The sequence below is a fragment of the Oncorhynchus clarkii genome, chromosome 4 (genome assembly GCF_045791955.1).
Source record: "Oncorhynchus clarkii lewisi isolate Uvic-CL-2024 chromosome 4, UVic_Ocla_1.0, whole genome shotgun sequence".
Classification (NCBI taxonomy): domain Eukaryota; kingdom Metazoa; phylum Chordata; class Actinopteri; order Salmoniformes; family Salmonidae; genus Oncorhynchus; species Oncorhynchus clarkii.
The window spans coordinates 45369655-45392682 of record NC_092150.1 but is presented as its reverse complement, the minus strand read 5'-3'; the positions used below and the strand labels follow the sequence as shown (position 1 = coordinate 45392682).

Sequence of the window (23028 nt, the reverse complement as noted above, 5' to 3'; positions counted from 1 at the left end):
CTTTCCGAAAAAAAGGTATAACCAGAAACTATTTCTTAACCACGTCTCAGTAATGACCAACACATCTGGAACATCTGAACCCACACTTTCAATTGATCAATTTTATGTAAAAAGCTTCTAGTGTTAACGTGCAGAAAACCCAGGCTTTTAAGAGAGCAGAAATCAGTGAAGCAGATATCAGAGCACAAGTCAGAATTGGGGCTAGCAACTGTAGATAAGCCAGGATGTACATGCACATTTTCAGATATCATAAACAGTATCACATACTCCCTCAATTCGAACCCTGCTTTTAACCATAAGACATCTCCACATATATGTATAGCCTAAGGATTGCATGGTGACAGTTAATCCGGTAAACTGGGAAGTGGGGAAAAAGAGGTCAAATCAGAGAAAGATGCTAGAGTTTCTGAATTGGAATTCCGAGTTGGATGACTGTTAAAAAATATTTGAAAATCCCAGGTAGCTCGTTTTTCCTTTTTCTCCAGAGTTCCCAGTTGTCTTGAACGCACTGAAGTCGGAAGTCAGAGATTGCTGACTTCCAAGTTGTTTTTAATGCACCACTAAAGACCAAGGCTACCTCTTGTTTCTGATTAGGGCTACCTCCAACAAAGGAGCCCTTGTGTCTGTATTGATGTGAGAAATAGGCATATCTACACAGTAATGGTGGCTGGCTGTGATATCAACTAGCCTAATCATTTTTGTATTGAGGTGATTGTCGATTTAGCTAAAATAATATAATTGCTAATGAGGAAATTGCTAATGAAATTGATTAGATTACTCTGGCAATTAATATATATTTTGTGCAAAATCATGTACATGGTTAATGGTGAGATCTTTAATAATAAACTAAACTAACACGTGACCAAGAACATATGTAGACGTTAAGGCGTTCACGGTAAGATCGTCCATGAACTTACACCCAAACTGACACGTGACGTGCCATTGCCACGTTATGCGACGTGAACGCTACGTCTACAGGACGTGAACGTGTCGGAAGTTTGACGCCTTAGAAAAAAAAAGTTTTCTCCTTTGACAGTCGATGTTAATTCATTGCGGTACTTTAGGTGACTTCGTGAGAGGTATCAGTAGCTTCACGAGTATTATTTATGACCTTCATCACCCCCCATACTGCTGCGGGAAAACAGTGCACTCCTATGGAGTTTAGCGGTGGCTGGCATCCAACGTTATTGTGCATTAACGCCACCTACTGTACTGCCCCCGCCTGTCCAATATTAAAAATGGACAAACCTAAATATAGAGGGTTTCCTGTACATGCCCAGAATTGCATGCCGCAATTACACCCTGCGCGATGATCGCGACTAGTCGTAGCGAGCCGACAACACGTTCGCCTGACTCCCAAGTTTACTTAGATATATCGATATTTGTGCATAAAAGCGTTCCCACTACACTTGGAAAGTTTACCAACAAATGTTGTTTCCATCAGGCCTGTCATGTACTTAACTCCTCGCATAAAAAGGTTGGATGGAAACCTGGTTAGTGATTGCACTTGTTTTTACTTACAAATAAATCCGCATTTAATGGCACAATTTTAGTTCAATGTTGCAGAGATTACTTACAAACAATTGAATGGTTGAAAATGAATCACTGCCAACACAAATGATACAACTTTTTTATTATTATTCATTATTTTCAAAGAGAAACAAACCATGAGTTGCAGTTTCTAATCAACATGGAAACATCACATAATTCAGCGATAACCAAAACACAGATGGGTCATATCTACATGTTGATCAACACAAATACAGAGGGGAAGAAAATGCACAGTGAATGTTACTTTGTTGTTTTGAGATGATTGAATAGGACTGTGTGGGTGTGCACACAGTGTTTTGAGTCTGGAAAGCTTCTGTGCTTAACTTTCCTACCATTTCTTCCTTACAGTACAGCATAAAACAAAATGTACAAAACCCCTTGACTAAAAGCAGACCTCTTGGTCTCTGTTGGGATTCAAATTCTGCCAACGTTTTCTTCCTGTGGTGCTATCCTCATGCCACAGAATCAACAACAAAGCTTAATTCACTCAGTCATTCACAGATCAAATGTCCTTAACTTCCCCTCCCTTTAATATACAAATGATACAGTCCAGTTCAATCCAGCCCAGAAGTGTTTGGATGGAGGAAGGGGGAGGGAAAGTGGCAGTTACACTTCAGAGCGAAGGATCATTTTCTTCTCCTACTGCTTGGCGATCGGCTTGGGGACTGTCTGCTGCCACTCCTAGAAAAGAGGGGGAGAATAACCCAATACAATCAGTACTGATAACTCCACAATAATTATTTACATACAGTAGTTGCTAGAATAGTTTGTTTACATTTTAGTCATTTAAGCAGACTTCTTATACAGAGCGACGGACAATTAGTGCATACATCTTAAGATGGCAAGGTGAAAATCACCTGTTGTAGCAAGTACATTTACTTTATTTCTCAAAACCTATACCTTCTGTTGGAGTCAATCATTTTAAAGATTAGTCTGTTTTGTCCTATAGGAACACAGAAAAATATGTTTGCCTTCAAATTGGCTAGTTGACTACTGACCTGCGGGTGGGTGGAGAATGTGCAGGTCGCCTCTGTCTGGGTGGAGAGTAGCTGAGGGAGCGAGAGTCTCTCAGCGAATCAGCTGGCACTCTTTGAGGTTGCGCTGGGCTGGAAAAGATGACAGAGGTGTCAAATATCAACTGGTTCCTGTATGTTACAGAAATATTCCAGACTTTTTGAATAACATTAGGTAATAAATAATATTGTAATTTCCATAACTAGAGTTCTGGGTCAAGAACCAATGGAAATAATAGATCTATGACAAATAGTTAACAAATAGTTAACATTAACAACAATTCTGGTGGTCCTAGTCTTTTTGGTTACCACTTTTTCTTGTCTTCCTTCTCACTTTCAGAAGAGGAGGAGGAGGAGGAGGAGCTATGGGCAGCCGTTATCCTGTCACCTCTGGGAGAGAGAGAGGGAGATATTGTAAAGAGAGGAATTATGTCAGCTCCATTTACGGCATTTCTATCCACAATGTGATCCAAATGTAAAACATGTAAATCATTTAACACCCCTCCTTACGCTTTTCCTTGCTCTGCATCAGAGTCAGAACTGTCTGATGAAGAGGAAGATGAGGAAGAAGATGAAGAGCTGGGGCTGCCTAACTTTCCTTTCCTTTTCTCTTTGGCCCCCTTCTCACTCACACCGTTTTCAGTCCTGACTGGTCGGTCTGAGGGATCAGTAGCGCCGCGTGAGGGGAGAGGAGATTGGGTCCTCGAGGTGTCTCGTAGAGATACTCTGGTCTCTGAATGGCTGAGGGCCTGTGGTGACCTGAAGTGGGGTGGGTCAGAGTGACGTGTTTCTTTGGGGTGGGCTATGATTTCTGATCGGCTGGGAAGGGGACTGGTCTCCTTGGAGTGGAGCGGTGAGGGTATGGAACGAGCCTTCCTTCCTCTGTCTCCCCCTTTCTCTCGTTCGTCTCTATCACTTCTTCGGTCTTTCTCCACCGTTGGTTTCATCACTTTTTCTACAGGCAGCTCCTTCCTCTCTCGGGCCGGAGAGGGGGATGAGGAAGAAGAACCAGAAGAGGAAGAGCGACGGGGTGGGGGGACTTCTTTAATAGGTTGACGCTCTCGCCTCTCTTGCTCTTTTTCACGTTGCCGCTCTTTTTCCCTCGCTCTCTCCAGCTCTCTATTCTTCTCTCTCTCCTGGTCTCTCCGCCTTTCTCTGGATAGCGAGAGGCTGCTTCTACTTCCTCGAATGGGAGAGGGGGATCGCCGAGACCTGAGGGGCGAGAAAATAAATACACAAATTAAATAAACAATTTTCTGAGGTCTTGGCAGATTTTGAATTGAGTTATTATTGATTTATGTACGCAGGAAGTTGCCCCACTGTGTGATGTTTGATGTGTGTATAGTTGAGTTGTGTTTGATTTGTTGTGAATAGGTCCTGGTCGTACCTGTAGAGGGGACTGCGTCTTCTGGGGCTCCTCGACCTGCTCCTCCTGGCTCCTCTGTCTCTGGAGCAATCCCTCCCCCCTCTATCCCTCGCTCTCTGCCTCTCTAGGTTGTGCTCTAGCTCCCGGCTGCGGCTCCGCCGTGGTGCGTAGGCGCGAGTCGGGGAGCGGGTAGGAGGCGAGGCTCTCCGGGTGCTGGCTTGTCGTCGAGGGCTGGGGGAGTGATTGGGGGGGTCCTGGTACTGCCGTGGTGGGGTGCGGCGAGGGGGGAAGGGCCGCGGGACAACTGCTATTGCGGGGGCTTTTGGGGAGGGCGCCCTCTTCCTCTCCCACTCCTGCTCATAGGGGCTGTGCCTCTCTGCCCTCCTGGCCTGGCTCTTCACCCCTCCCTCTTTCTCCTTCTCCCGCTCCTTTTCTCTTTCCACTTCAGTGGGGGCGTACCTCTCGCCTCTGCCTTGGGGGGCTCCTCTTCTGGGAGGAGAGGGTGGAGGGCTGGAGCTCTCTACCTCCGTTGGGCTGTACCTCTCCTGTCCCCTCCCTCGCTCCTTCTCTCTGTCTGTGGGGGGGGAACGTTCGGCAGCAGGGGGGCGTTGGGCGGCAGGGGGTGGGTGCTCCCTTTCAGAGAGCATGACCCTGTCCTCTCCTCCCATTCTCTCACATTCCTTCTCTCTCCCTATAGCTCTCTGTTCGTCACTCTCCGAAGCGCTCCCTCTGTCCCCATTGGCCAGATACCTCTGGAAGGCGGCACCTAGGGCGGGAGGAGCGATGAGGGAGGGGAGGGCTTTCTTCACCGGGCTGCTCTTCGCCATGGTTCCCTTTTTCTTCTCTTCCTCGTCGGAGGATGAAGAAGATGATGAGCCAGAGGAGGATGAGGAAGAACTGTCGCTGTCACTCCCGCTGCTACTGCTGCTGCTTTCCTTCGCTTTCGGCTTCTCCTTGTCTTGCTCCTTTTCCGACAGGCTTTGGTCTCTGTTCTCCCGCCTGGTGTCCTCCTCAGTTTGTCTTTTTCGCTCCCTCTCGACTGTCCCCCTCTCCCCAACTCGCTCCACGGGGAGGTCTTCAGACAAACAGATAGACGGATGTTGTTGAGTAGAAGACAATCTGCCAGATCTCTCGCGCTCTCTCCCTCCATCTCGGTCTCGCTCCCTCTCTTTTTCCCTTTCACTCTCCTGCTTCCTCCGCTCATCTTGTTTCTGCCTCTCTTCGTTCAATTCCCTCTCCCTCCCTTTACCCCTCTCCTCCGGTTTCCACTCGTTCTCTGTCCTTCCCTCACGCTCCCTCTCTTTCTGTCGTCCATTGGCGAGAGGTGATTGAGGGACAGGGGATGTGGAGTCGCGGGATGAGTTTCTACCCCTCCCTCCATCGCTTTTCCGACTAGGGAGAGGTCCTTTCTCATTCCCTCTCCCCCTCTCTCTGTCAGCTGGGGCTCGGGGGGGGACATTTCTTTCCTTTCCTCGCTCCCCCTCTCCACTCCTTGCTCCCTCTTTTTCTCGTGATGGAGACACAGAGGAGTCTCGTCTTTGTGGTTTGTCCTCCTTTCCGCTCCTCTGTTTCCTGGTGTCCGGTTGTTTCGGGGGTGGAGAGGGGGATGAAGAGTCGTCTCTGCTCCTCTGCAGCATTGTTCTCTGATTTCCTCTATCCTTCTCTCGCTCTCCACTTCTGGAGCGCCTGGCTTTCTCTCGTTCCAGTCGAGGAGGAGAGGGGGAAGAGGAGTCGTGTCTCTTTCTTGTAGGCTTCACTTTCTCACGCTCCTTCTCTCTCTTTTTCTCTTTGTCCTTCAGTCGCTCCTTCTCCTTTTCCTTGTTTGCCCTCGGTCGGCGTTCAGGGGAGCTGTGATACCTGGGAGATCTCTGAGAGGGAGAGAAGGAGGTAAGGAGTGAGGTGAGAGGAAAAAGGAGAATGAGTGAGAGTGCTGAAGGCCATTGATTATGCCGAATTGTCACAAAACAGGAGAGAAGGTTTTGAAATAGTAGAGATCTGATCACCGGACCAATCACAGGTGGTCTTACCACTCTGCCTCCCGGACGCCGTGGACTCCCGTCCTCACGACTACAACCCCTCCTGTCAGGAGCCAGCCCCCTTCTCCCCTCTTCTGCTCTCTTGACTGGCTGGTTCTGCTGCCTCTCTCTCAGCAGGGGAGGGGATTGGCTGATGGAGACAAGGCATGAGAGATGGAATAACAGCATGGGGTGCAACTCAAAACTCTGCCTTGACTTTTAAGTTATTGAATGACTAGAAATTGAGTAACTATGAGTAGGGTTGCACATTTTCGGTAACTTCAACGAGGATTTGTGGAAAACCTGGGAATTTTAGGGGAAGTTACAACCCCAAATTGTGAGTCATGACCTCTGGTGACCCGGAAGTACCTGTGAGCAGAGCTTGAGGACCCACTCCTATGGCGCCGTGTCTTACCCTGGGGCGGAGTCTCATTTTCACTTCTCTTGCGTTTTTTCTTGGACGCCTGCTTCTCGTCTGAGGAGCTGAGAGGGAAAACAAACAAAGTATTTTAGTACACACACACACTATGAACCACTTTCTGTAGGACCCACCTGTCTGTGTCACCCTTTTTTTCTAGCCTGTCCCTAGAACAGAGAACAAAGTCTTTGTTCATTAAGCTGAAAAAGGTAAAAGGCTCACACACATCACATCGAACGTGAATCTAGTGTTTGTCTGTTGATCGTTCAGCATGCTTTGTTTTGGGGGGGAACGCCCGCTGGAGATGTCATTTCTTCACGTGATTCTCCACGTAAACATCGGTAGGCAAATTACATTCAGAGGTGCTAAGTATGAGTCCTCACTAGCAAACTAAAAGCTAGCACATCCCTTACACAAGAGGTTCTGATCCACTTCAATTTAGATGTTCTGAAATAACAATACCAATGTTATGAAACTACGCTGGACATGAAATCCATTCACTGTCTGCAAAATGGAAAAAAATGAATGGAAACCTTTTCTTTTTCCTCTTTTTAGTTTTCACCCGTGTAGGAGAGGGGGAGGGACTCTCTGAGCTGAAGAAGAGAGTAAAGTTATCTGTCAATCAAACAAGCTATGCATTATTTTTACGCATGCACACAAAATAGGACTTTCTCCCTTCCCTCACCTGTCTCTGTTCTTGTTTTTCTTCCTTTTCTTCTTCTTACGGCTCTGCTTTCGGGCTGGTGAGTCCGAGTCCTCTGACTCTTCTACCAGCCTGAGAGAGACGGAGGGGGAGAGAAAGAGATGGTAAGTAACAGATAAACAAAGGAAAATCAGAGTTACACGAGTAAGTCTAGCTAGGAGAACCCCCCCTCCCCTCCCCTCCCCTCGACTCACACGTATTTCTGCTGCTTCTCTTTCTCCAGCCTCTCCTGCTCCCTCTTCTCCTTCTCTCGCTCCTTGCGTTCCGGGTGGAAGGAGGAGCCGTCTACGTAGTCAGTGGCGATACCGAACGCCGCCTTTAGCCGGTCGTTCTTCTGCTGATTGGCTGCAGCCAGGGCGTGAGTCTCTGTCGCCCTGAAGGAGGGGGGGGGGGACCATAGTTCAATAGGTCCTAGTATCCGTTGGCCGTGCTAGCCCACCAGTGTTTCCATTCATGGCTGGGCGCAAATGCTTCAGGTGTGAGATGATTTCCACACAATCACAAGATGAAAATAAGGTGGAACTGGAAAATGGACAGGGATTTGTCTGCCCTAAATGCACCACCATCAAACATCTTAGGGAAGAGATCCTCCGGCTGTTAGCTCGGCTGCGAGAAAATAAACATCTACTTTCTAAGTACACCAACCTTGCTGTAACCCAGGCAAACCAAATATGTTTTAAATGCCTCCTATAGCAAAGCTAATGATGAGTCGGGCAGCGTTGATCTGTCCCAATCCAACGGACAGATGTGAAGCTCAACTCCGCGGCCCATGGGAGACTGTACACAGGCGGAGGAGATCGGGGACGAAGTCTGGCCACCCAACTATCTGAGAAGATCCAATCCAGCTAGCAAACAGCTTTTCCCCACTTGAGACGGACCTAGCAGTCAGCACGGACCATGGGTGTATACCAAAAGCATGCTGGGCCCAGTGGCACCCTCCCCCACAGCCATCACAGTTCAGCAGGTTGTTTCCCTATCGGATTCACAATCATTGTGGGCAGCTCGATGGTGAGAGATTTTGGCCTGCCTACGGCCTGTGGACCGACTAAGGTTCACTGTCACCCAGGAGCCTGTGTCCATGACATCAACTCTCCTGCCTACAGTTCTGGTCAACTACTCCAATATTGACACCATCGTCACTCACGTAGGTTTAAACTAGAGATCGACCGATTAACCGGAAAGGCCGATTAATTAGGGCCGATTTAAAGTTTTCATAACAATCGGAAATCTGTATATTTGCCAATTTATTTATTTTATTTTTTACATCTTTACATCTTTATTTAACTAGGCAAGTCAGTTAACTTTTTATGGCTGCAGGGGCAGTATTGAGTAGCTTGGATGAAAAGGTGCCCATTGTAAACAGCCAGCTCCTCAGTCTCAGTTGCTAATATATGCATAGTATTATTAGTATTGGATAGAAAACACTCAGAAGTTTCTAAAACTGTTTGAATTATGTCTGTGAGTATAATAGAACTCATATTGCAGGCAAAAACCTGAGAAATTCCTCTTCCTGTCAACAGTCAATAGAACTTTGTCTGATGACTAATGTGAAGGGGGGGTCGAATGAGACAGGAAATAGTCACCACTGCCACGAGTTGACCATGCTTTCACTATGCGCGTTCACACTTTGGTGGGATGGTATGAGACACATGTATGAGACACATGTATGTTTAATGAATGTTAATTATGAGATTTTTGATGTTTTGAAAATGGCGCCCTACACTTTGACTGGCTCTTGTCAAATTGCTCCCGTTAACGGGATTGCAGCTATAAGAAGTTAAGAACACATTCTTATTTTCAATGACGGCCTAGGAACGGTGGGTTAACTGCCTTGTTCAGGGGCAGAACGACAGATTTTTATCTTGTCAGTTCAGGGATTCAATCTTGCAACTTTACGGTTAACTAGTCCAATGCTCCTCATGAGGAGCCTGCCTGTTACGCGAATGCAGTAAGAAGCCACGGTAAGTTGCTAGCTAGCATTAAACTTATCTTATAAAAAACAATCAACAAAACAATCATAATCACTACATGGTTGATGATATTACTAGTGTATCTATCGTGTCCTGAGTTGCATATAATCGATGCGGTGCACATTCGCGAAAAAGGACTGTCGTTGCTCCAACATGTAACTAACCATAAACATCAATGCCTTTTTTAAAATCAATACATAGAAGTATATTTTTAAACCTGCATATTTAGCTAAAATAAATCCAGGTTAGCAGGCAATATTAACCAGGTGAAATTGTGTCACTGCTCTTGCGTTCTTTGCACGCAGAGTCAAGGTATATGCAACAGTTTGGGCCACCTGGCTCATTGCGAACTAATTTGCCAGAATTTTACGTAATTATGACATAACATTGAAGGTTGTGCAATGTAACAGCAGTATTTAGACTTAGGGATGCCATCCGTTAGATAAAATACGGAACAGTTCTGTATTTCACTGAAAGAATAAACGTTTTGTTTTCGAAATGATAGTTTCCGGATTCGACCATATTAATGACCTAAGGCTCGTATTTGTGTGTTATTATGTTATAATTAAGTCTATGATTTGATAGCGCAGTCTGACTGAGCGATGGTAGGCACCAGCAGGCTCGTAAGCATTGATTCAAATAGCACTTTCGTGCGTTTTGCCAGCAGCTCTTGAATCACAGCGCTGTTTATGACTTCAAGCCTATCAACTCCCGAGATTAGGCTGGCGTAACCGATGTGAAATGGCTAGCGGGTTAGCGGGGTGAGCGCTAACAGCGTTTCAAACATCACTCGCTCTGAGACTTGGAGTAGTTGTTCCCCTTGCTCTGCATGGGTAACGCTGCTTCGAGGGTGGCTTTTGTCGATATGTTCCTGATTCGAGCCCAGGTAGGGGCGAAGAGAGGGGCGGAAGCTATACTGTTACACTGGCAATACTATAGTGCCTATTAGAACATCCAATAGTCAAAAGGTATATGAAATACAAATGGTATAGAGAGAAATAGTCCTATAATTCCTATAATAACTACAACCTAAAACTTCTTACCTGGGAATATTGAAGACTCATGTTAAAAAGAACCACCAGCTTTCATATGTTCTCATGTTCTGAGCAAGGAACTTAAGCGTTAGCTTTCTTACATGGCACATATTGCACTTTTCCTTTCTTCTCCAACACTTTGTTTTTGCATTACTTAAACCAAATTGAACATGTTTAATTTATTTGAGGCTAAATTGATTTTATTGATGTATTATATTAAGTTAAAATAAGTGTTCATTCAGTATCATTGTAATTGTCATTATTACAAAAAATATATATATATATAAAAATATATAAAAAAAAAATCGGTATTGGCTTTTTTTGCTCCTCCAATAATTGGTATCGGCGTTGAAAAATCATAATCGGTCAACCTCTAGTTTAAACAACCTTCATTTTAGGAGTTTATTTTTACGACCCTCGCTGGCACAGGTTAGATAATTCTCTGGCCCCCTCCCGAGCTACCGAAGGGGTTTGGAACTTTTCAGCCGACTCTTTGCCCTAAACGAGCACCTGAAGAAACTTTCCAATGACAAGAATGTATTTTTGTGGGCGCAACCAGCACTTTTTAAAAGAGATATGATTACCCCTAAGCGCAGGGGTTCCAATTTCCAGCAACATCGCAAACTGTTTTAGAGACTGACAGACAGGGTCTGGTAGTACTCCAGTTCTCCCTGTTAGAAGCAATAAAGGACTTGGAAACCATATCAACTCCTATAGAAATGGCCACTTTGGTTATTGCGAGCAACCTAATTTATGTTCCTTTATCTGCTTTCTAGTGAGTTTATACAAACTCATCTCCTACCAGTCTGATAGATTGGAGACTGTCAGAAAACATGGCTGTAACGATAATTTGGTTGTTACTCCATTGGTTACCTCTAGGCAGACGGCCCAGGTGAAGAGTGACCCATACATCTTAACTTCTCCTAGAGTAGGGGGCAGCATTTGGAATTTTGGATGAAAGGCATGCCCAAATTAAACTGCCTTCTACTCAGGCCCAGAAGATAGGATATGCATATAATTAGTAGATTTGGATAGAAAACACTAACAGTTTTCAAAACTGTTAAAATAATGTGAGTATAACAGAACTGATTTGGCAGGCAAAAACCTGAGAAAAATCCATTGTGGATTTTTCCAGCAGTGTTTGAGTTTCTTCTTTTCTCTCATTTTATTCAACTGTTACCATGCACCTGCAAAATAGATAGCTCAGATGTGCGAGTGCCTTTTGAATAATCATGTTGACAAAGAGTGACTCCAAGGATATTGAATTTCTGAATCTTTTGAGCTTTATGGACTTCATCCAACATGTTACTGGGCCGACCGATAACCGCAGCCATACTCTGGACCTGATTATTACCAAGGAGCATTCTATTGACATATCCTCGATTGTTGACGTTGCTTCAGCTGACTACCTTGTTGCCCATAACAGAGTAATGCTGAATGCATTATTAAGAAACGCTTTAAGATTTTATTGAGTGTATGAACAATACTCCACCTATTCTACCTTCCTCTTGTGATGATTTAGTTGACAACTTTAATAGCAATTAAAGGGCAACCATTGATGCCATAGCTCCAGTAAAGTTGAAAAAGGTCACATCCAACTGGAGAGCCCCCTGGATGACTATGGAAACTAATACATTTAAGAGAATTTGCAGAAAGGCAGAGCAGAACTGGAGAAAGTCAAAGTTGCAGGTCCATTATGATATTCTGAGAGAGCAACTTGGCATATATAACAAGGCAATTAGCAATGCCAGTTGAGGAAACTTTTCTAACTTGATCACTGAATCAGAATAAATTTGAGACTGCTCTTCTCGACCAGGTGGCCTGATAAATCCTATATGAAGTTTCTTCCACATCGAAATGTGATGAGTTTGCGGCATATTTAAGAGATAAGATAAACAGTCTGGGTATCAGTCAGGCAAGAAGTCCATCCCAAGAAGTTTGATAATAAACATTCCTTTTTCTGGACCGTGTCGTTCAAAGATATTGGGATGTTTACAAATTAACTTCACAGATCTTCATTGTAAGGGGGTTTAAACACCGTTTCCCATGCTTGTTCAATGAACCATAAACAATTAACTTATTTGGGACAGGGGACAGTATTTTCACATCCGGATGAAAAGCGTGTCCAAAGTAAACGGTCTGCTACTCAGACCCAGAAGCTAAGATATGCATATTATTACTAGATTTGTATAGAGAACACTCTGAAGTTTCTAAAACTGTTTGAATCATGTCTGTGAGTATAACACAACTTATTTGGCAGGCGAAACCCAGAGGAGGAAAGAAGAAGAAAAAAATAATAATAATTTAAAAAAAATCACTCAGATTTTTTTTGTTTTTGAGGTCACTCTCTTTTCAATGTGTTTTCATTGGGAATACATTTCTAATCGACTTCCCTGCAGTTCCTATCGCTTTCACTGGATGTCAACAGTCTTTAGAAATTGGTTGAGGTTTTTCCTTTGAGAAATGAAGTAACAATGTTCAGAATGAGGCTCGAGGGATGTGCACTCTTTGTTAGAGGCGCGTGACCTGAAAGAACGCTTCACTTTGTTTTCCTTCGGTATTGAACACAGTATATCCAGTCTTCAATTTTATAAATTATTTACGTAAAAAAAAAATACCTAAAGTTGTATTACTAAAGTATTTTGGACAATGCTTGCAGGTAACTTTTGAGATATTTTGTAGTCACGTTGATGTTTATGGCACATATTGGAGTGCCAACAGAAGAAGATCGTCAAAGTTAAGGCATGAATTATATTTTTATTTCTGCGTTTTGTGTCGTGCCTGCAGGGTTGAAATATGATTTTCTCTCTCTGTTTACTGGGGTGCTATCCTCAGATAATAGCATCGTTTGCTTTTGCCGTAAAGCATTTTTTAAATCTGACACGTTGGCTGGATTCACAAGTTCAGCTTTAATTTGGTATATTGAATGTGTGATTTCATCAAAGTTTAATTTTTATAGTAATTTATTTGAATTTGGCGCTCTGAATTTTCACTGGATGTTGGCCAGGTGGAACGCTACCGTCCCACATATCCCAGAGAGGTTAATGAACATGCACCTGTGGAACGGTCGTTAAGACACTAACAGCTTACAGACAGTAGGCAATTAAGGTCACAGTTATGAAAACGTAGGACACTAAAGAGGTCTTTCTACTGACTCTGAAAAACACCAAAAGAAAGATGCCCAGGGTCCCTGCTCATCTACGTGAACGTGCCTTAGGCATGCTGCAAGGAGGCATGAGGACTGCAGATGTGGCCAGGGCAATAAATTGCAACGTCCGTACTGTGAGACGCCTAAGACAGAGCTACAGGGAGACAGGACGGACAGCTGATCGTCCTCACAGTGGCAGACCACATGTAAAAACACCTGCACAGGATTGGTACATCCGAACATCACACCTGCGGGAAAGGTACAGGATTGCAACAACAACTGCCCGAGTTACACCAGGAACGCACAATCCCTCCATCAGTGCTGACTGTCCGCAATAGGCTGAGAGGCTGGACTGAGGGCTTGTAGGCCTGTTGTAAGGCAGGTCCTAACCAGACATCACCGGCAAAAACATCACCCATGGGCACAAACCCACTGTCGCTGGACCAGACAGGACTGGCAAAAATGGCTCTTCACTGACGAGTCACGGTTTTGTCTCACCAGGGGTGATGGTCGGATTCGCATTTATCGTCAAAGGAATGAGAGTTACACTGAGTGAGGCCTGTACTCTGGAGCGGGATCGATTTGGAGGTGGAGGGTCTGTCAATGTCTGGTGTGTCAGAGCATCATCGGGCTGAGCTTGTTATCATTGCAGGCAATCTCAATGCTGTGCGTTACAGGGAAGACATCCTCCCTCATGTGGTACCCTTCCTGCAGGCTCATCCTGACATGACCCTCCAGCATGACAATGCCACCAGCCATACTGCTCGTTCTGTGCGCGATTTCCTGCAAGACAGGAATGCCAGTGTTCTGCCATGGCCAGCGAAGAGCCCGGATCTCAATCCCATTGAGCACATCTGGGACCTGTTGGATCGGAGGGTGAGGGCTTGGGCCCTTCCCCCCAGAAATGTCCGGGAACTTGCAGGTGCCTTGATGGAAGAGTGGGCTAACATCTCACAGCAAGGACTGGAAAATCTGGTGCAGTCCATGAGGAGGAGATGGACTGCAGTACTTAATGCAGCTGGACCCCCCCCCCCTGTTCAGGGACACATTATTCAATTTCCGTGGAACTTTTTCAGTTTATGTCTTAGTTATTGCCGAGGTTACATATCACTTGATAGTATTCCACAAGGTTTGATTTTGGGTCCGGTCCGTCTATCTATCTATAACCCCTTGGCAGCATTATCAGAAAGCACAGCATTGATTTCCACTGCTACGCAGACTAGACTACTTTCCATTTGTGTCACCCGAGGATTTTAGCTCCAAGACAAGACAGAGGCTATTTCTCTTTCAGGCTGATACAGAGACACATTCATGCTTTTATTACAAGCAGTCTTGACAACTGTAATGTCTGGTCTACCCAAGAAAGCCATTGGTCAACTGCAAAACACACAGAATGCTGCAGCACGGGTACTGACCAAGACCAAATGGAGAGCACACATTACACCGGTTTTAAGGTCTCTGCTATGACTGCCTGTGAGTTTTAAAACACATTTTAAGATTAAGATTTTTTTAATCAATCCATGACTGTGCACCCCAATACATGTCAGACATGCTTTTAAGTTAGGTACCCAGTAGGTCCTCTGGCACTGACTCTTTAACAATCCCAAAGCCTAGGACCAAGAGGCATGACCAGGCAGCCTTTAGTTACTATGCCACCAGCCATTAGAATAGCCTGCATGAGAACCTGAGGCGGTCGAAACGTTTGACATTTTAAAAATAGATCTTTTAAAAAAAATGTTTAGCTTTACTTTCCTTAGGGTGCTTTTTAGTCATTCAGTTTATATTTATTTGTTATTCTTTTGTTTTTTAATCATTTTACTTTGTTTAGTAAATATTTCCGTTTTTATTTTCATTGATTTTCTTAGTTTTTTTTCCCTTGTCTGAAATGTTCCGTATAAATAAAGCTTGATTGTAGTTAATTTAAAAGTTTGTGCAGCCATGTGGTGGTCTGCAGTAGAAATGTCACTAGTCCGTAGTGATCACACTACTCTATAGTGATCTGTGGTGGTGTGTACTTACGATGGTCTCTCGGTAGGGGCTGAAGGCGGCTCCTGCTTCTCCTGCAGCATCATGCGGAAGCTGTTCACCTTCTCTTCAATCTCCTCAGCTGAGTACCTGTCAACACACACACACGGCTCAGCAGTTAAGACACCGAACGCTCTCCTTCAGCACCCAATATCTTCACCCTTTCTCTCCAAATCTCTGTCCCTCACATCCCCTTCTGAGGGGATTTGATTAAAATGGCCCACCTGCCTGGAGTTTGCACTAGGCGAAAAGTGATTGCATTCGTTTTGGAACCGGGCTGCTTCCCGGGCTTGAACCAGGGGCCCCGCTCTGGCCAACATCGCCTCCCCAAAAAAAGTGACGTTGGTTAAGCATGTGGAGTAATGTTTAGGATTCTGTGTTCGCATACGAAAGTGATTGCTTCATCTGCCTTCCCAATGGAAGCTAGTTTGAAAATGTGAACATATATTTTATATTTATAAACAACTCAACATGCTGCATTGTTGACAATATGACAGAGTGGTGCAGATTACCATTCAATTTGGGCAGGGCACACCTACCTCACCGGCTTTGTCCGGTCACGTGACGGGCCATAGCCCAGTGCAACCCGGGCCAGCTTAATTAAATCCCCTCTCTCCTTTCCACCCCACCCCCTGCCTGCCCATCCCTCCCTCCTACACCTATCCACCCATCCCTCGCTCTCTCTCACCCCTGCTCTTCCATCATGTCCTGCAGCTCTGCACACTTGACTTCCAGCTGCCTCTTTCTCTGGTGCTCCAAGATCTCTGCGTTGGGCTGACGGTTCAGCTGGCTCTCCAGCCTCTCACGGTCCTTCTCGTCCCGCTCGCCACCGCGCTCGTCCCGTGGACGCTTTGCACGCACGCTCGACAGGTTACGCTGCACATAGCCGTTAGTGCCGCTGCCTCGCGGCGTGGTCAGGCCAATGCCGTTGTACATAGCTCCTCTGTGGACCGGGAGGGAAAAGGACAAAGGTCAGATAAGTGTGAGTATTAAAATGATTGGAACTGGAATGGTTGAGGGTAGTAGGCCTATTAGTCAGACCCGAACAAAACAAACATAGCCTACAACCAGGTCACAAAAATCAACCACGTTAGGCTGGCAGACCAGGGTTGGGGTCAATTTAGGAAGTAAACTGAAAATATGAATTGACCACGACGCTGTTGTAAAAAAATGTTGGTCATAGTATCTTAAGCCATGCACTATGGAGTTAGGCATGCCAATAAATACTAAAATGGGAGTGTATTGGGTAGGTACAATGCACAAATAGGTAATTATAATAACCCTCCCCTATAAACCATATTGATGATATAGAAGAGATTCCAAACTAGGCCACACTGTCAAACACAGCTTATAAATAAATAAACTAGTTGGCAAGGTTGGGGTCAATAATGTTTTAATTCAGGAAGTAAACGACAATGACAATTTCAATTCTCCCAAATGCTTATCTATGATAAACATTTGGGATTTGAAATTGTGTTTACTTCTTAAATAAAACAGATTGCTAGCTAACGTTGCAACAGCTACCTTAGTAGAACAGAATATAGTCACCGATAGCTAGCTAAGGTAAAAAAAAGTGACCTGCCTTTGAACCCAACAATTTCTAGGTAACCAACTAACTAGTTAGCTACTATAACGTACCACCCCACAACACTTCGCAGCAGGAAAGAGAAACAAGCCTAGCTAGCTAACGTTAGTAGTATGAGATGTGTCAGAAACGGAGATAGCTAGCTAGCTTCTTTAGCTACGCACTAAACTATTAGTAGGGACAAATGACCGGCTACGGTAGTTCGTCTACAATGAAATATCTAGCGAAATAATTAACGTCAGCGGGCATTACGTCGAAATTAAACTGTTAACGTTACCTGACTAGCTTGTTACTGCACTTATAAAGATGACGACGTTGACACACACTTCTTGTGCGAGCCCTACCCCTCAGTGATCGAACCCGAGGCTTAACGAGCCCCCTGCCTTACGGGCCAAACTTTGGCCCAAATCGGCCTTCTATATAGGCTAGTTAGCAACTAGCGTAGCTAGCTACCGTGCGCTGTACACTTGTGGAATGCATCAAAAACAATATAGGTAACGTTATCTAACTTTATTTGGACAGCAGTCAGGTCATTGTATCTTTTTTTGTCAGCTAGCTAACGTTAGACATCGAAATATGTTATCCCCGCATGGTAGCTGGCAATAACTATTAAGCCAATTTAGCATACTTAACCAAATAGCGAACGTTACCTCTGAGATCCCCGCGAACGGAGACGATGAAGGGAAGCAAATACACTGGCAAAAGCCTAAATAAAACGACAACAGAAACAAAAAGAAATCTACTTCAAGTACTTATTCGTAAAACAAACACCTAATGCCTGCTGATATCGTCACTGGCTGAACATCGGGGGGAAACCACGCATGATGATGGCGACCCCAGACTCCGCGTCTAAACTGCATTTCCCATGTTTCCCATTAATAATTTTCTTCTTCAAAGTTTTATGGCCGACTACATCTATTGGTGTATAAACTTTTCACCTTGTTGACTTGATGCCACAAGTAACAACAACCCTGAGTATGAGTTTATCTGCTGTATGAGTAGCCTAATGTGAAGACATATTGTCGATGCCATGAATGACAGCCCCCTTGTATTTTCAGGTTATCTTGTTCATTTAAAGGCACAATCTGTAATTTCAGCATTCCTTCCACCTTGTTTACAATAAGGTAAATGTATTTAACCTTTATTGAACTAAGCAAGTCAGTTAAGAACAAATTCAAATTTAAACCAACGGCCTACCCCAGCCAAAACCTAACAACGCTTTGGCCAATTGTGCGCCGCCCTATGGGACTCCCAATCACGGCCGGTTGTGATACAGCCTGGAATCAGGGTCTGTACAGACCAGGGTCTGTAGTGACACCTCTAGCACTGAGATGCAGTGTCTTAGACCGCTGCGTCACTCAGGAGCCCAATGATGGGGCTGCGGAAATTACACCTATGCTGTCTGTAGAAAAGGCCCATGGAGTTGGTGGAATAATCCTTTGAAAATGCCAGTGAAGACACTTGCCAGCTGGTCAGCGCATGAGTTATGGTAATCCAGGTCCCATTAATAGAATAATCTCGAACGGAGCTCGTCTTTTCCTCTTCTCAGTGTCAGGGATTAGGGCCTGGTCCCGGTTGAGTAGTATGTCCTTCGCTGCCGAGGTTAGTGATCATTGTTCTGATGTCCAGGAGCTCTTTTCGGTCATAGGAAATGATGACAGAAGCATTATGTACAAAAAAAGTTGAGACCTCTTTCAGAGGTCTGTACATTCCCACACGGTTCCTCCTCTGTGAAAGAAAACAATCATCACCCCTCTTTCCCAAAAGCCTTCTCCCAAAGAAAACAAAGACTGTTTACCTGTTGCTCTGTCCTCCATTGTAATGAATTGTCTTGAAAAGATCATGGTGTGTAAGCTTCACTCAGACTAAACACACTGTTGGACCTGTATCAGTTTTCTTACAAATACAAGCGTGGCACTGATGATGCAATTTTCAGCATAGTGCATCTCATCCTGCAACATCTGGAGAACCCCAAGGCTGCTATTTGTGAATTTTAGTTCAGCATTTAACATCTTGCAGTCACACATCCTCTTCAGTAAACTCAGACAGATGTCAGTCAAACTCTATACCATCAGGTGGTATCACTCATTTCTGACCAACTGGAGCCCAAGGTCATTGAGGTGCCCCCCAAGGCTGAGAGTTCACCCATCCTATTCACACAGTATACAAATGAATGTACAAGTAGACACCCTGATAACTATATTGTCCAGTTTTCTGATAATATTGCCATTCTTTGTCTAATTTACAGACACTGACACGTATATGTCAGAGATACAAAGGTTTGTGTAGTGATGTGATGAACACCACCTCATCCTAAATGTCCAGCAAACTGCGTAAATCTTTTTTTGACCGCAAATCTGTTGGTGACCACTCACCTGTGGTGGTCCACAATGTGGACAACTTTTAATTTCACCTTTATTTTACTAGGCAAGTCAGTTAAGAACAGTGGGTTAACTGCCTGTTCAGGGGCAGAACGACAGATTTGTACCTTGTCAGCTCAGGGATTCTAACTTGCAACCTTTCGGTTACTAGTCCAACGCTCTAACCACTAGGCTACCCTGCCGCCCCATAATGTGGACAATACTCAGTACTCCACGCTTACAAATGCTCTAGTGTCCAAAAACACCTTTATTTTCTGCCTAGGTTCAGGGTTTGTGGAGTCAAACAGAAGGGCATGATCCTATTCTACCAGGCTGTCATAGAGAGCATTCTATCCTATGGCATTTCAGCCTGGTTTGGCAACTTGTCAGTTACCTTAAAATAACAAATCAATCACCTGGTCCAGACTGCCATGAATGTGATACAGTAGGTGTGAGGTAGCTCTACATTGCAGACTGTGCTTATGAACAAACAATCATGAGACTGGCCAAGAAAATAATGTCATAACCCTCCCATGTACTCCACCCAGAGCTTCAGCTTCTCCCCTCAGGCAAGCGCAATAGGGTTCCTCAATGTAAGCTGAACATATATATGCACTCCATCCCCGTCAGTCAAACTCCAAAACAGCAGTATATACAGTATATAGTAGATAAACACTGAGTGTACAAAACATTAGGAACAGCTCTTTCCATGACATAGACCGACCAGGTGAATCCATGTGAGAGCTATGACCCCTTATCGATGTCCACTTCAATGAGCGTAGATGAAGGGGAGGAAACAGGTTAAAGAAGGTTTTTAAGCCTTGAGACAATTGAGACATGGATTGTGTGTGTGCCATTCAGAGGGTGAATGGGCAAGACAAAATATTTAACTCTCCTGTTGTGTTCGTTTCATGTTAATTCATTATAAATTATAAATCGAAAATAATACATATATTATCACCTAATGTTGTGTTAGATCTTTTTATCAACTTAACTTCTTGTGAACATTACAAGTTCTGAACCTTTATTTGCTATTTATGGCCTGTAGGCCTCATTGAACTGAGCTCATACAACTCGCTTTTGAGTAAAAAAAGCATAATGTATGGATTATTTTGACTATAACAAATACTCAGATGAAACATATGTTATTTATCACAGACTAATTTGTGTCAAAGTTTAACAAGGACGTTCGTTTTGAAACCATTTCTAATGCTTAAATAGTGGCAGGATTTTATGTCATCAACTCAGGATATGGGGTATCTCGTTAGCCCTGGGATCATCCTGATAACATTTCCAGCCGACAACCGACCTCTCCTCTCAGGTGGGGATGAAGACCAGGACAAATTCCCATTCTTTGACCGGAATGTAACAACAACCTCAGCAGGGCCCTCTTCCTCATTACTGGATTGTTCCATATCAGTTGTCTCTTGGTCTGGATCATATTCTGTGTTATCTTCAACTTCTGACACTTCCTCCTCTAATGCGTCTTCACTGTCAGTTTCCTGGCCTCTCTCCTCACCAGTATCATGATCAAAGATATGATCAAGAGCCTCACATACAGTATATCATTTGGTCATTGTGCTGCCACAGAATGAATTGTGAGCAAGGCCTCAAAAAAGCTCTATATACCAAAAAAGCTCTATATGCAAGAAAAGTTATATATATTATTGAAACAATGTTGCGATTGCTTGTGAGAATGCCGACAGGTGTGGTTCCCGTGGGGGAAAGATTCTATTGGGGAAAGGTTCCTGTGGGGGTTGCCATGGAAGCCAAGAAGGCGAGTGAGGTGTGTGTGTGTGTGTGTGTGTGTGTTCAAACACACCTGCATGTGGGGGTCTGGGAGAGGAAGTGTGTCCATCTGATGAATGGGCATGTGCCTGAACTCAATTTTCTACACTAATTGTAGTCTCAACCATTCATTTCTAGTGACCGGTCGTTTTTGACCAGGAACACCACAGGTGTACAAAAGTTAAATACAACACCCAAAATGTAATGCAAATCATCCAAATGTATTTTGTGTGTTCAGATGCCCTGTGTGGACAAAGTCATGGAACCTTATGACAATCAGAATAAATTAACTATATTTTTCAGAGAGAGAACTTGAAAATCGGACCAATTTGACCAGAGTACAGCAGGAGGGTTAAGTGTCTTTGAAGAGGTATGTTAGTAGGTGCCAGGTACGCTGGTGACAGGTAGCCTAGTGGTTAGAGCGTTGGACCAGTAGCCAAAAGGTTGCAAGATCGAATCCCCGAGCTGACAAGGTTAAAAAAATCTGTCGTTCTACCCCTGAACAAGGCCATAGAACCCACTATGCCTAGGCTGTCATTGAAAATAAGAATTTGTTCCTAACTGATTTGCCTAGTTAAATAAAGGGTAAGTTAAAAAATGGTTTGTGTTAAGCAATGCTGCTGAGTTTCACATGTGAGAACCACTGATCTATAAGGCTAAATGCCTTCAGCAATTTTCTTATTTGTCTAATCTGTATGTGTTTATTCATTCACAACTAGGATGTTGCTGGGCCCAGTACAGGCAGTGTGGTCCCCTCATCTTCTGGTCCCAGTGATGCTAGACGTAGTACAGACAGCTCAGCTGCTGCAGCAGAGTGCAGTGGAGGTAGGAAGACAACAACACGGAGAGAGAGAGACACACTCACTGACACACACACGCGGTCAATACTATTTACTTTATTGCACATCCCAGCATTTTCTGTAGTAGTCATAGTATATTTCATACAAAGATTATACAACGGGTGGGTCTAATCCTGAATGTTGATTGGTTAAAACTGCATTCCAGCAGGTGTCTATTCCACAAGTTACCACAGGCTTAATCTGATAAAATGCCTATTTACTCTGTTCCATCTGATTGCGCAATCCACTGTCTCATCAGCCCAGCAATTTATAAACTTGATCTCTACTATAAAAAGCATCTAGACATTATCACACATTACTTTTAGACTAACATTTAGTTTTCAACAACGGATTTGTATAAACCTTGCTGTCTGTCTCTCCGACATTTGCAACATTGTTTCAATACTCAAATTCGATCTCCAGCTGTCCCATAGTAATGAACGTGTCGGGAGTCAGGACGAGACAGACAGGCAGGCAGCGTTTCTCAGCAAGTCGAAAACATGAATCAGCTGGCATAATTTTTATGCATATGTACAAAGAAATTTAAATTAGAATAAGGTGAATGTTTTGCAGTCTTTCCATCTTCAGTTTGAAGTGATTGCATTAGATGTGTTTTTGGCTAGCTCCTCTGAACAACAGTGTTCTGACGAGTGAGCACATTTTCTATGCCAAGCAAAATCGCACCTCGTTAGCTAATTGTTATTGATGTATCCAAATAAATCTCACTAGAAAATAGCTTAAACAAATGCAAACGTAGCTACTTTGCTGTTATTCTGGATGCACTTTTTGACGTGACTGTAAGTTAGCCGTAGTTGGCTAGTTAGCAAGCAAGGGATAAGAATGTTGCCAGTCAGTATGGCAATGGAACATTTAGAACAAATGACAGGGTCGCGTCCATAGATACAGAAGAAAAAGACTGAACGACTAGGTCATGTCTCAAGCAACCAAACCGATAGAACGAACAACCAGCCTGCTTGGGTAGCAACATTAGATGTGTCGGGACTATATCTTGTGGAAGGATGAAATAGTATGAATACAAGCCTGTGTTTGGAGGATATATTGGCACGGTTTGCCGCCAACTTTGTCTCGGGCCTAACAACACCTGTGCCAATTATATCCTCCAAACACCGCCTTCGAGGGCATTACCACTTAAATATTCAACATATTCCTAATGTGTATATATTCCTATTACCCTTCCTGCTTCTTCTTTGAA

At 44.1% G+C, this 23028-nt stretch overlaps 1 protein-coding gene across 3 annotated transcripts; it reads right to left on the bottom strand.

Moving 5' to 3' along the window:
- Window positions 1-1616: 1616 nt before the first annotated feature.
- On the bottom strand, window positions 1617-17860 carry LOC139406863 (serine/arginine repetitive matrix protein 2-like). Of its 3 annotated transcripts, none has more exons than XM_071149965.1 (13): window positions 17479-17860; window positions 15932-16186; window positions 15238-15333; window positions 7261-7440; window positions 7049-7138; window positions 6897-6956; window positions 6315-6428; window positions 5958-6096; window positions 3952-5798; window positions 3075-3776; window positions 2874-2954; window positions 2550-2657; window positions 1617-2232 (listed from the first exon to the last, which is right to left on the bottom strand). In XM_071149965.1, the coding sequence occupies exons 2-13, from the start codon at window positions 16177-16179 to the stop codon at window positions 2178-2180; spliced, it is 3720 nt and encodes a 1239-aa protein (XP_071006066.1). In that variant the 5' UTR covers window positions 16180-16186; window positions 17479-17860; the 3' UTR covers window positions 1617-2177. The 3 variants fall into 3 exon arrangements, with proteins under 3 accessions (XP_071006066.1, XP_071006067.1, XP_071006068.1); XM_071149966.1 differs by lacking the exon at window positions 17479-17860 and adding an exon at window positions 17106-17221; XM_071149967.1 differs by lacking the exon at window positions 6897-6956.
- Between the last annotated feature and the right edge of the window lie 5168 nt (window positions 17861-23028).

Coding starts and splice junctions, on each gene's coding strand:
- LOC139406863 (XM_071149965.1), bottom strand. CDS start 16,179: ATGTACAACGGCATTGGCCTGACCACGCCGCGAGGCAGCGGCACTAAC. Junction 7,441..15,237: donor GCCCCTACCGAGAGACCATC/GTAAGTACACAC, acceptor CCCCTCCTTCAG/GGCGACAGAGACTCACGCCC. Junction 5,799..5,957: donor GGCGTCCGGGAGGCAGAGTG/GTAAGACCACCT, acceptor TCTCCCTCTCAG/AGATCTCCCAGGTATCACAG.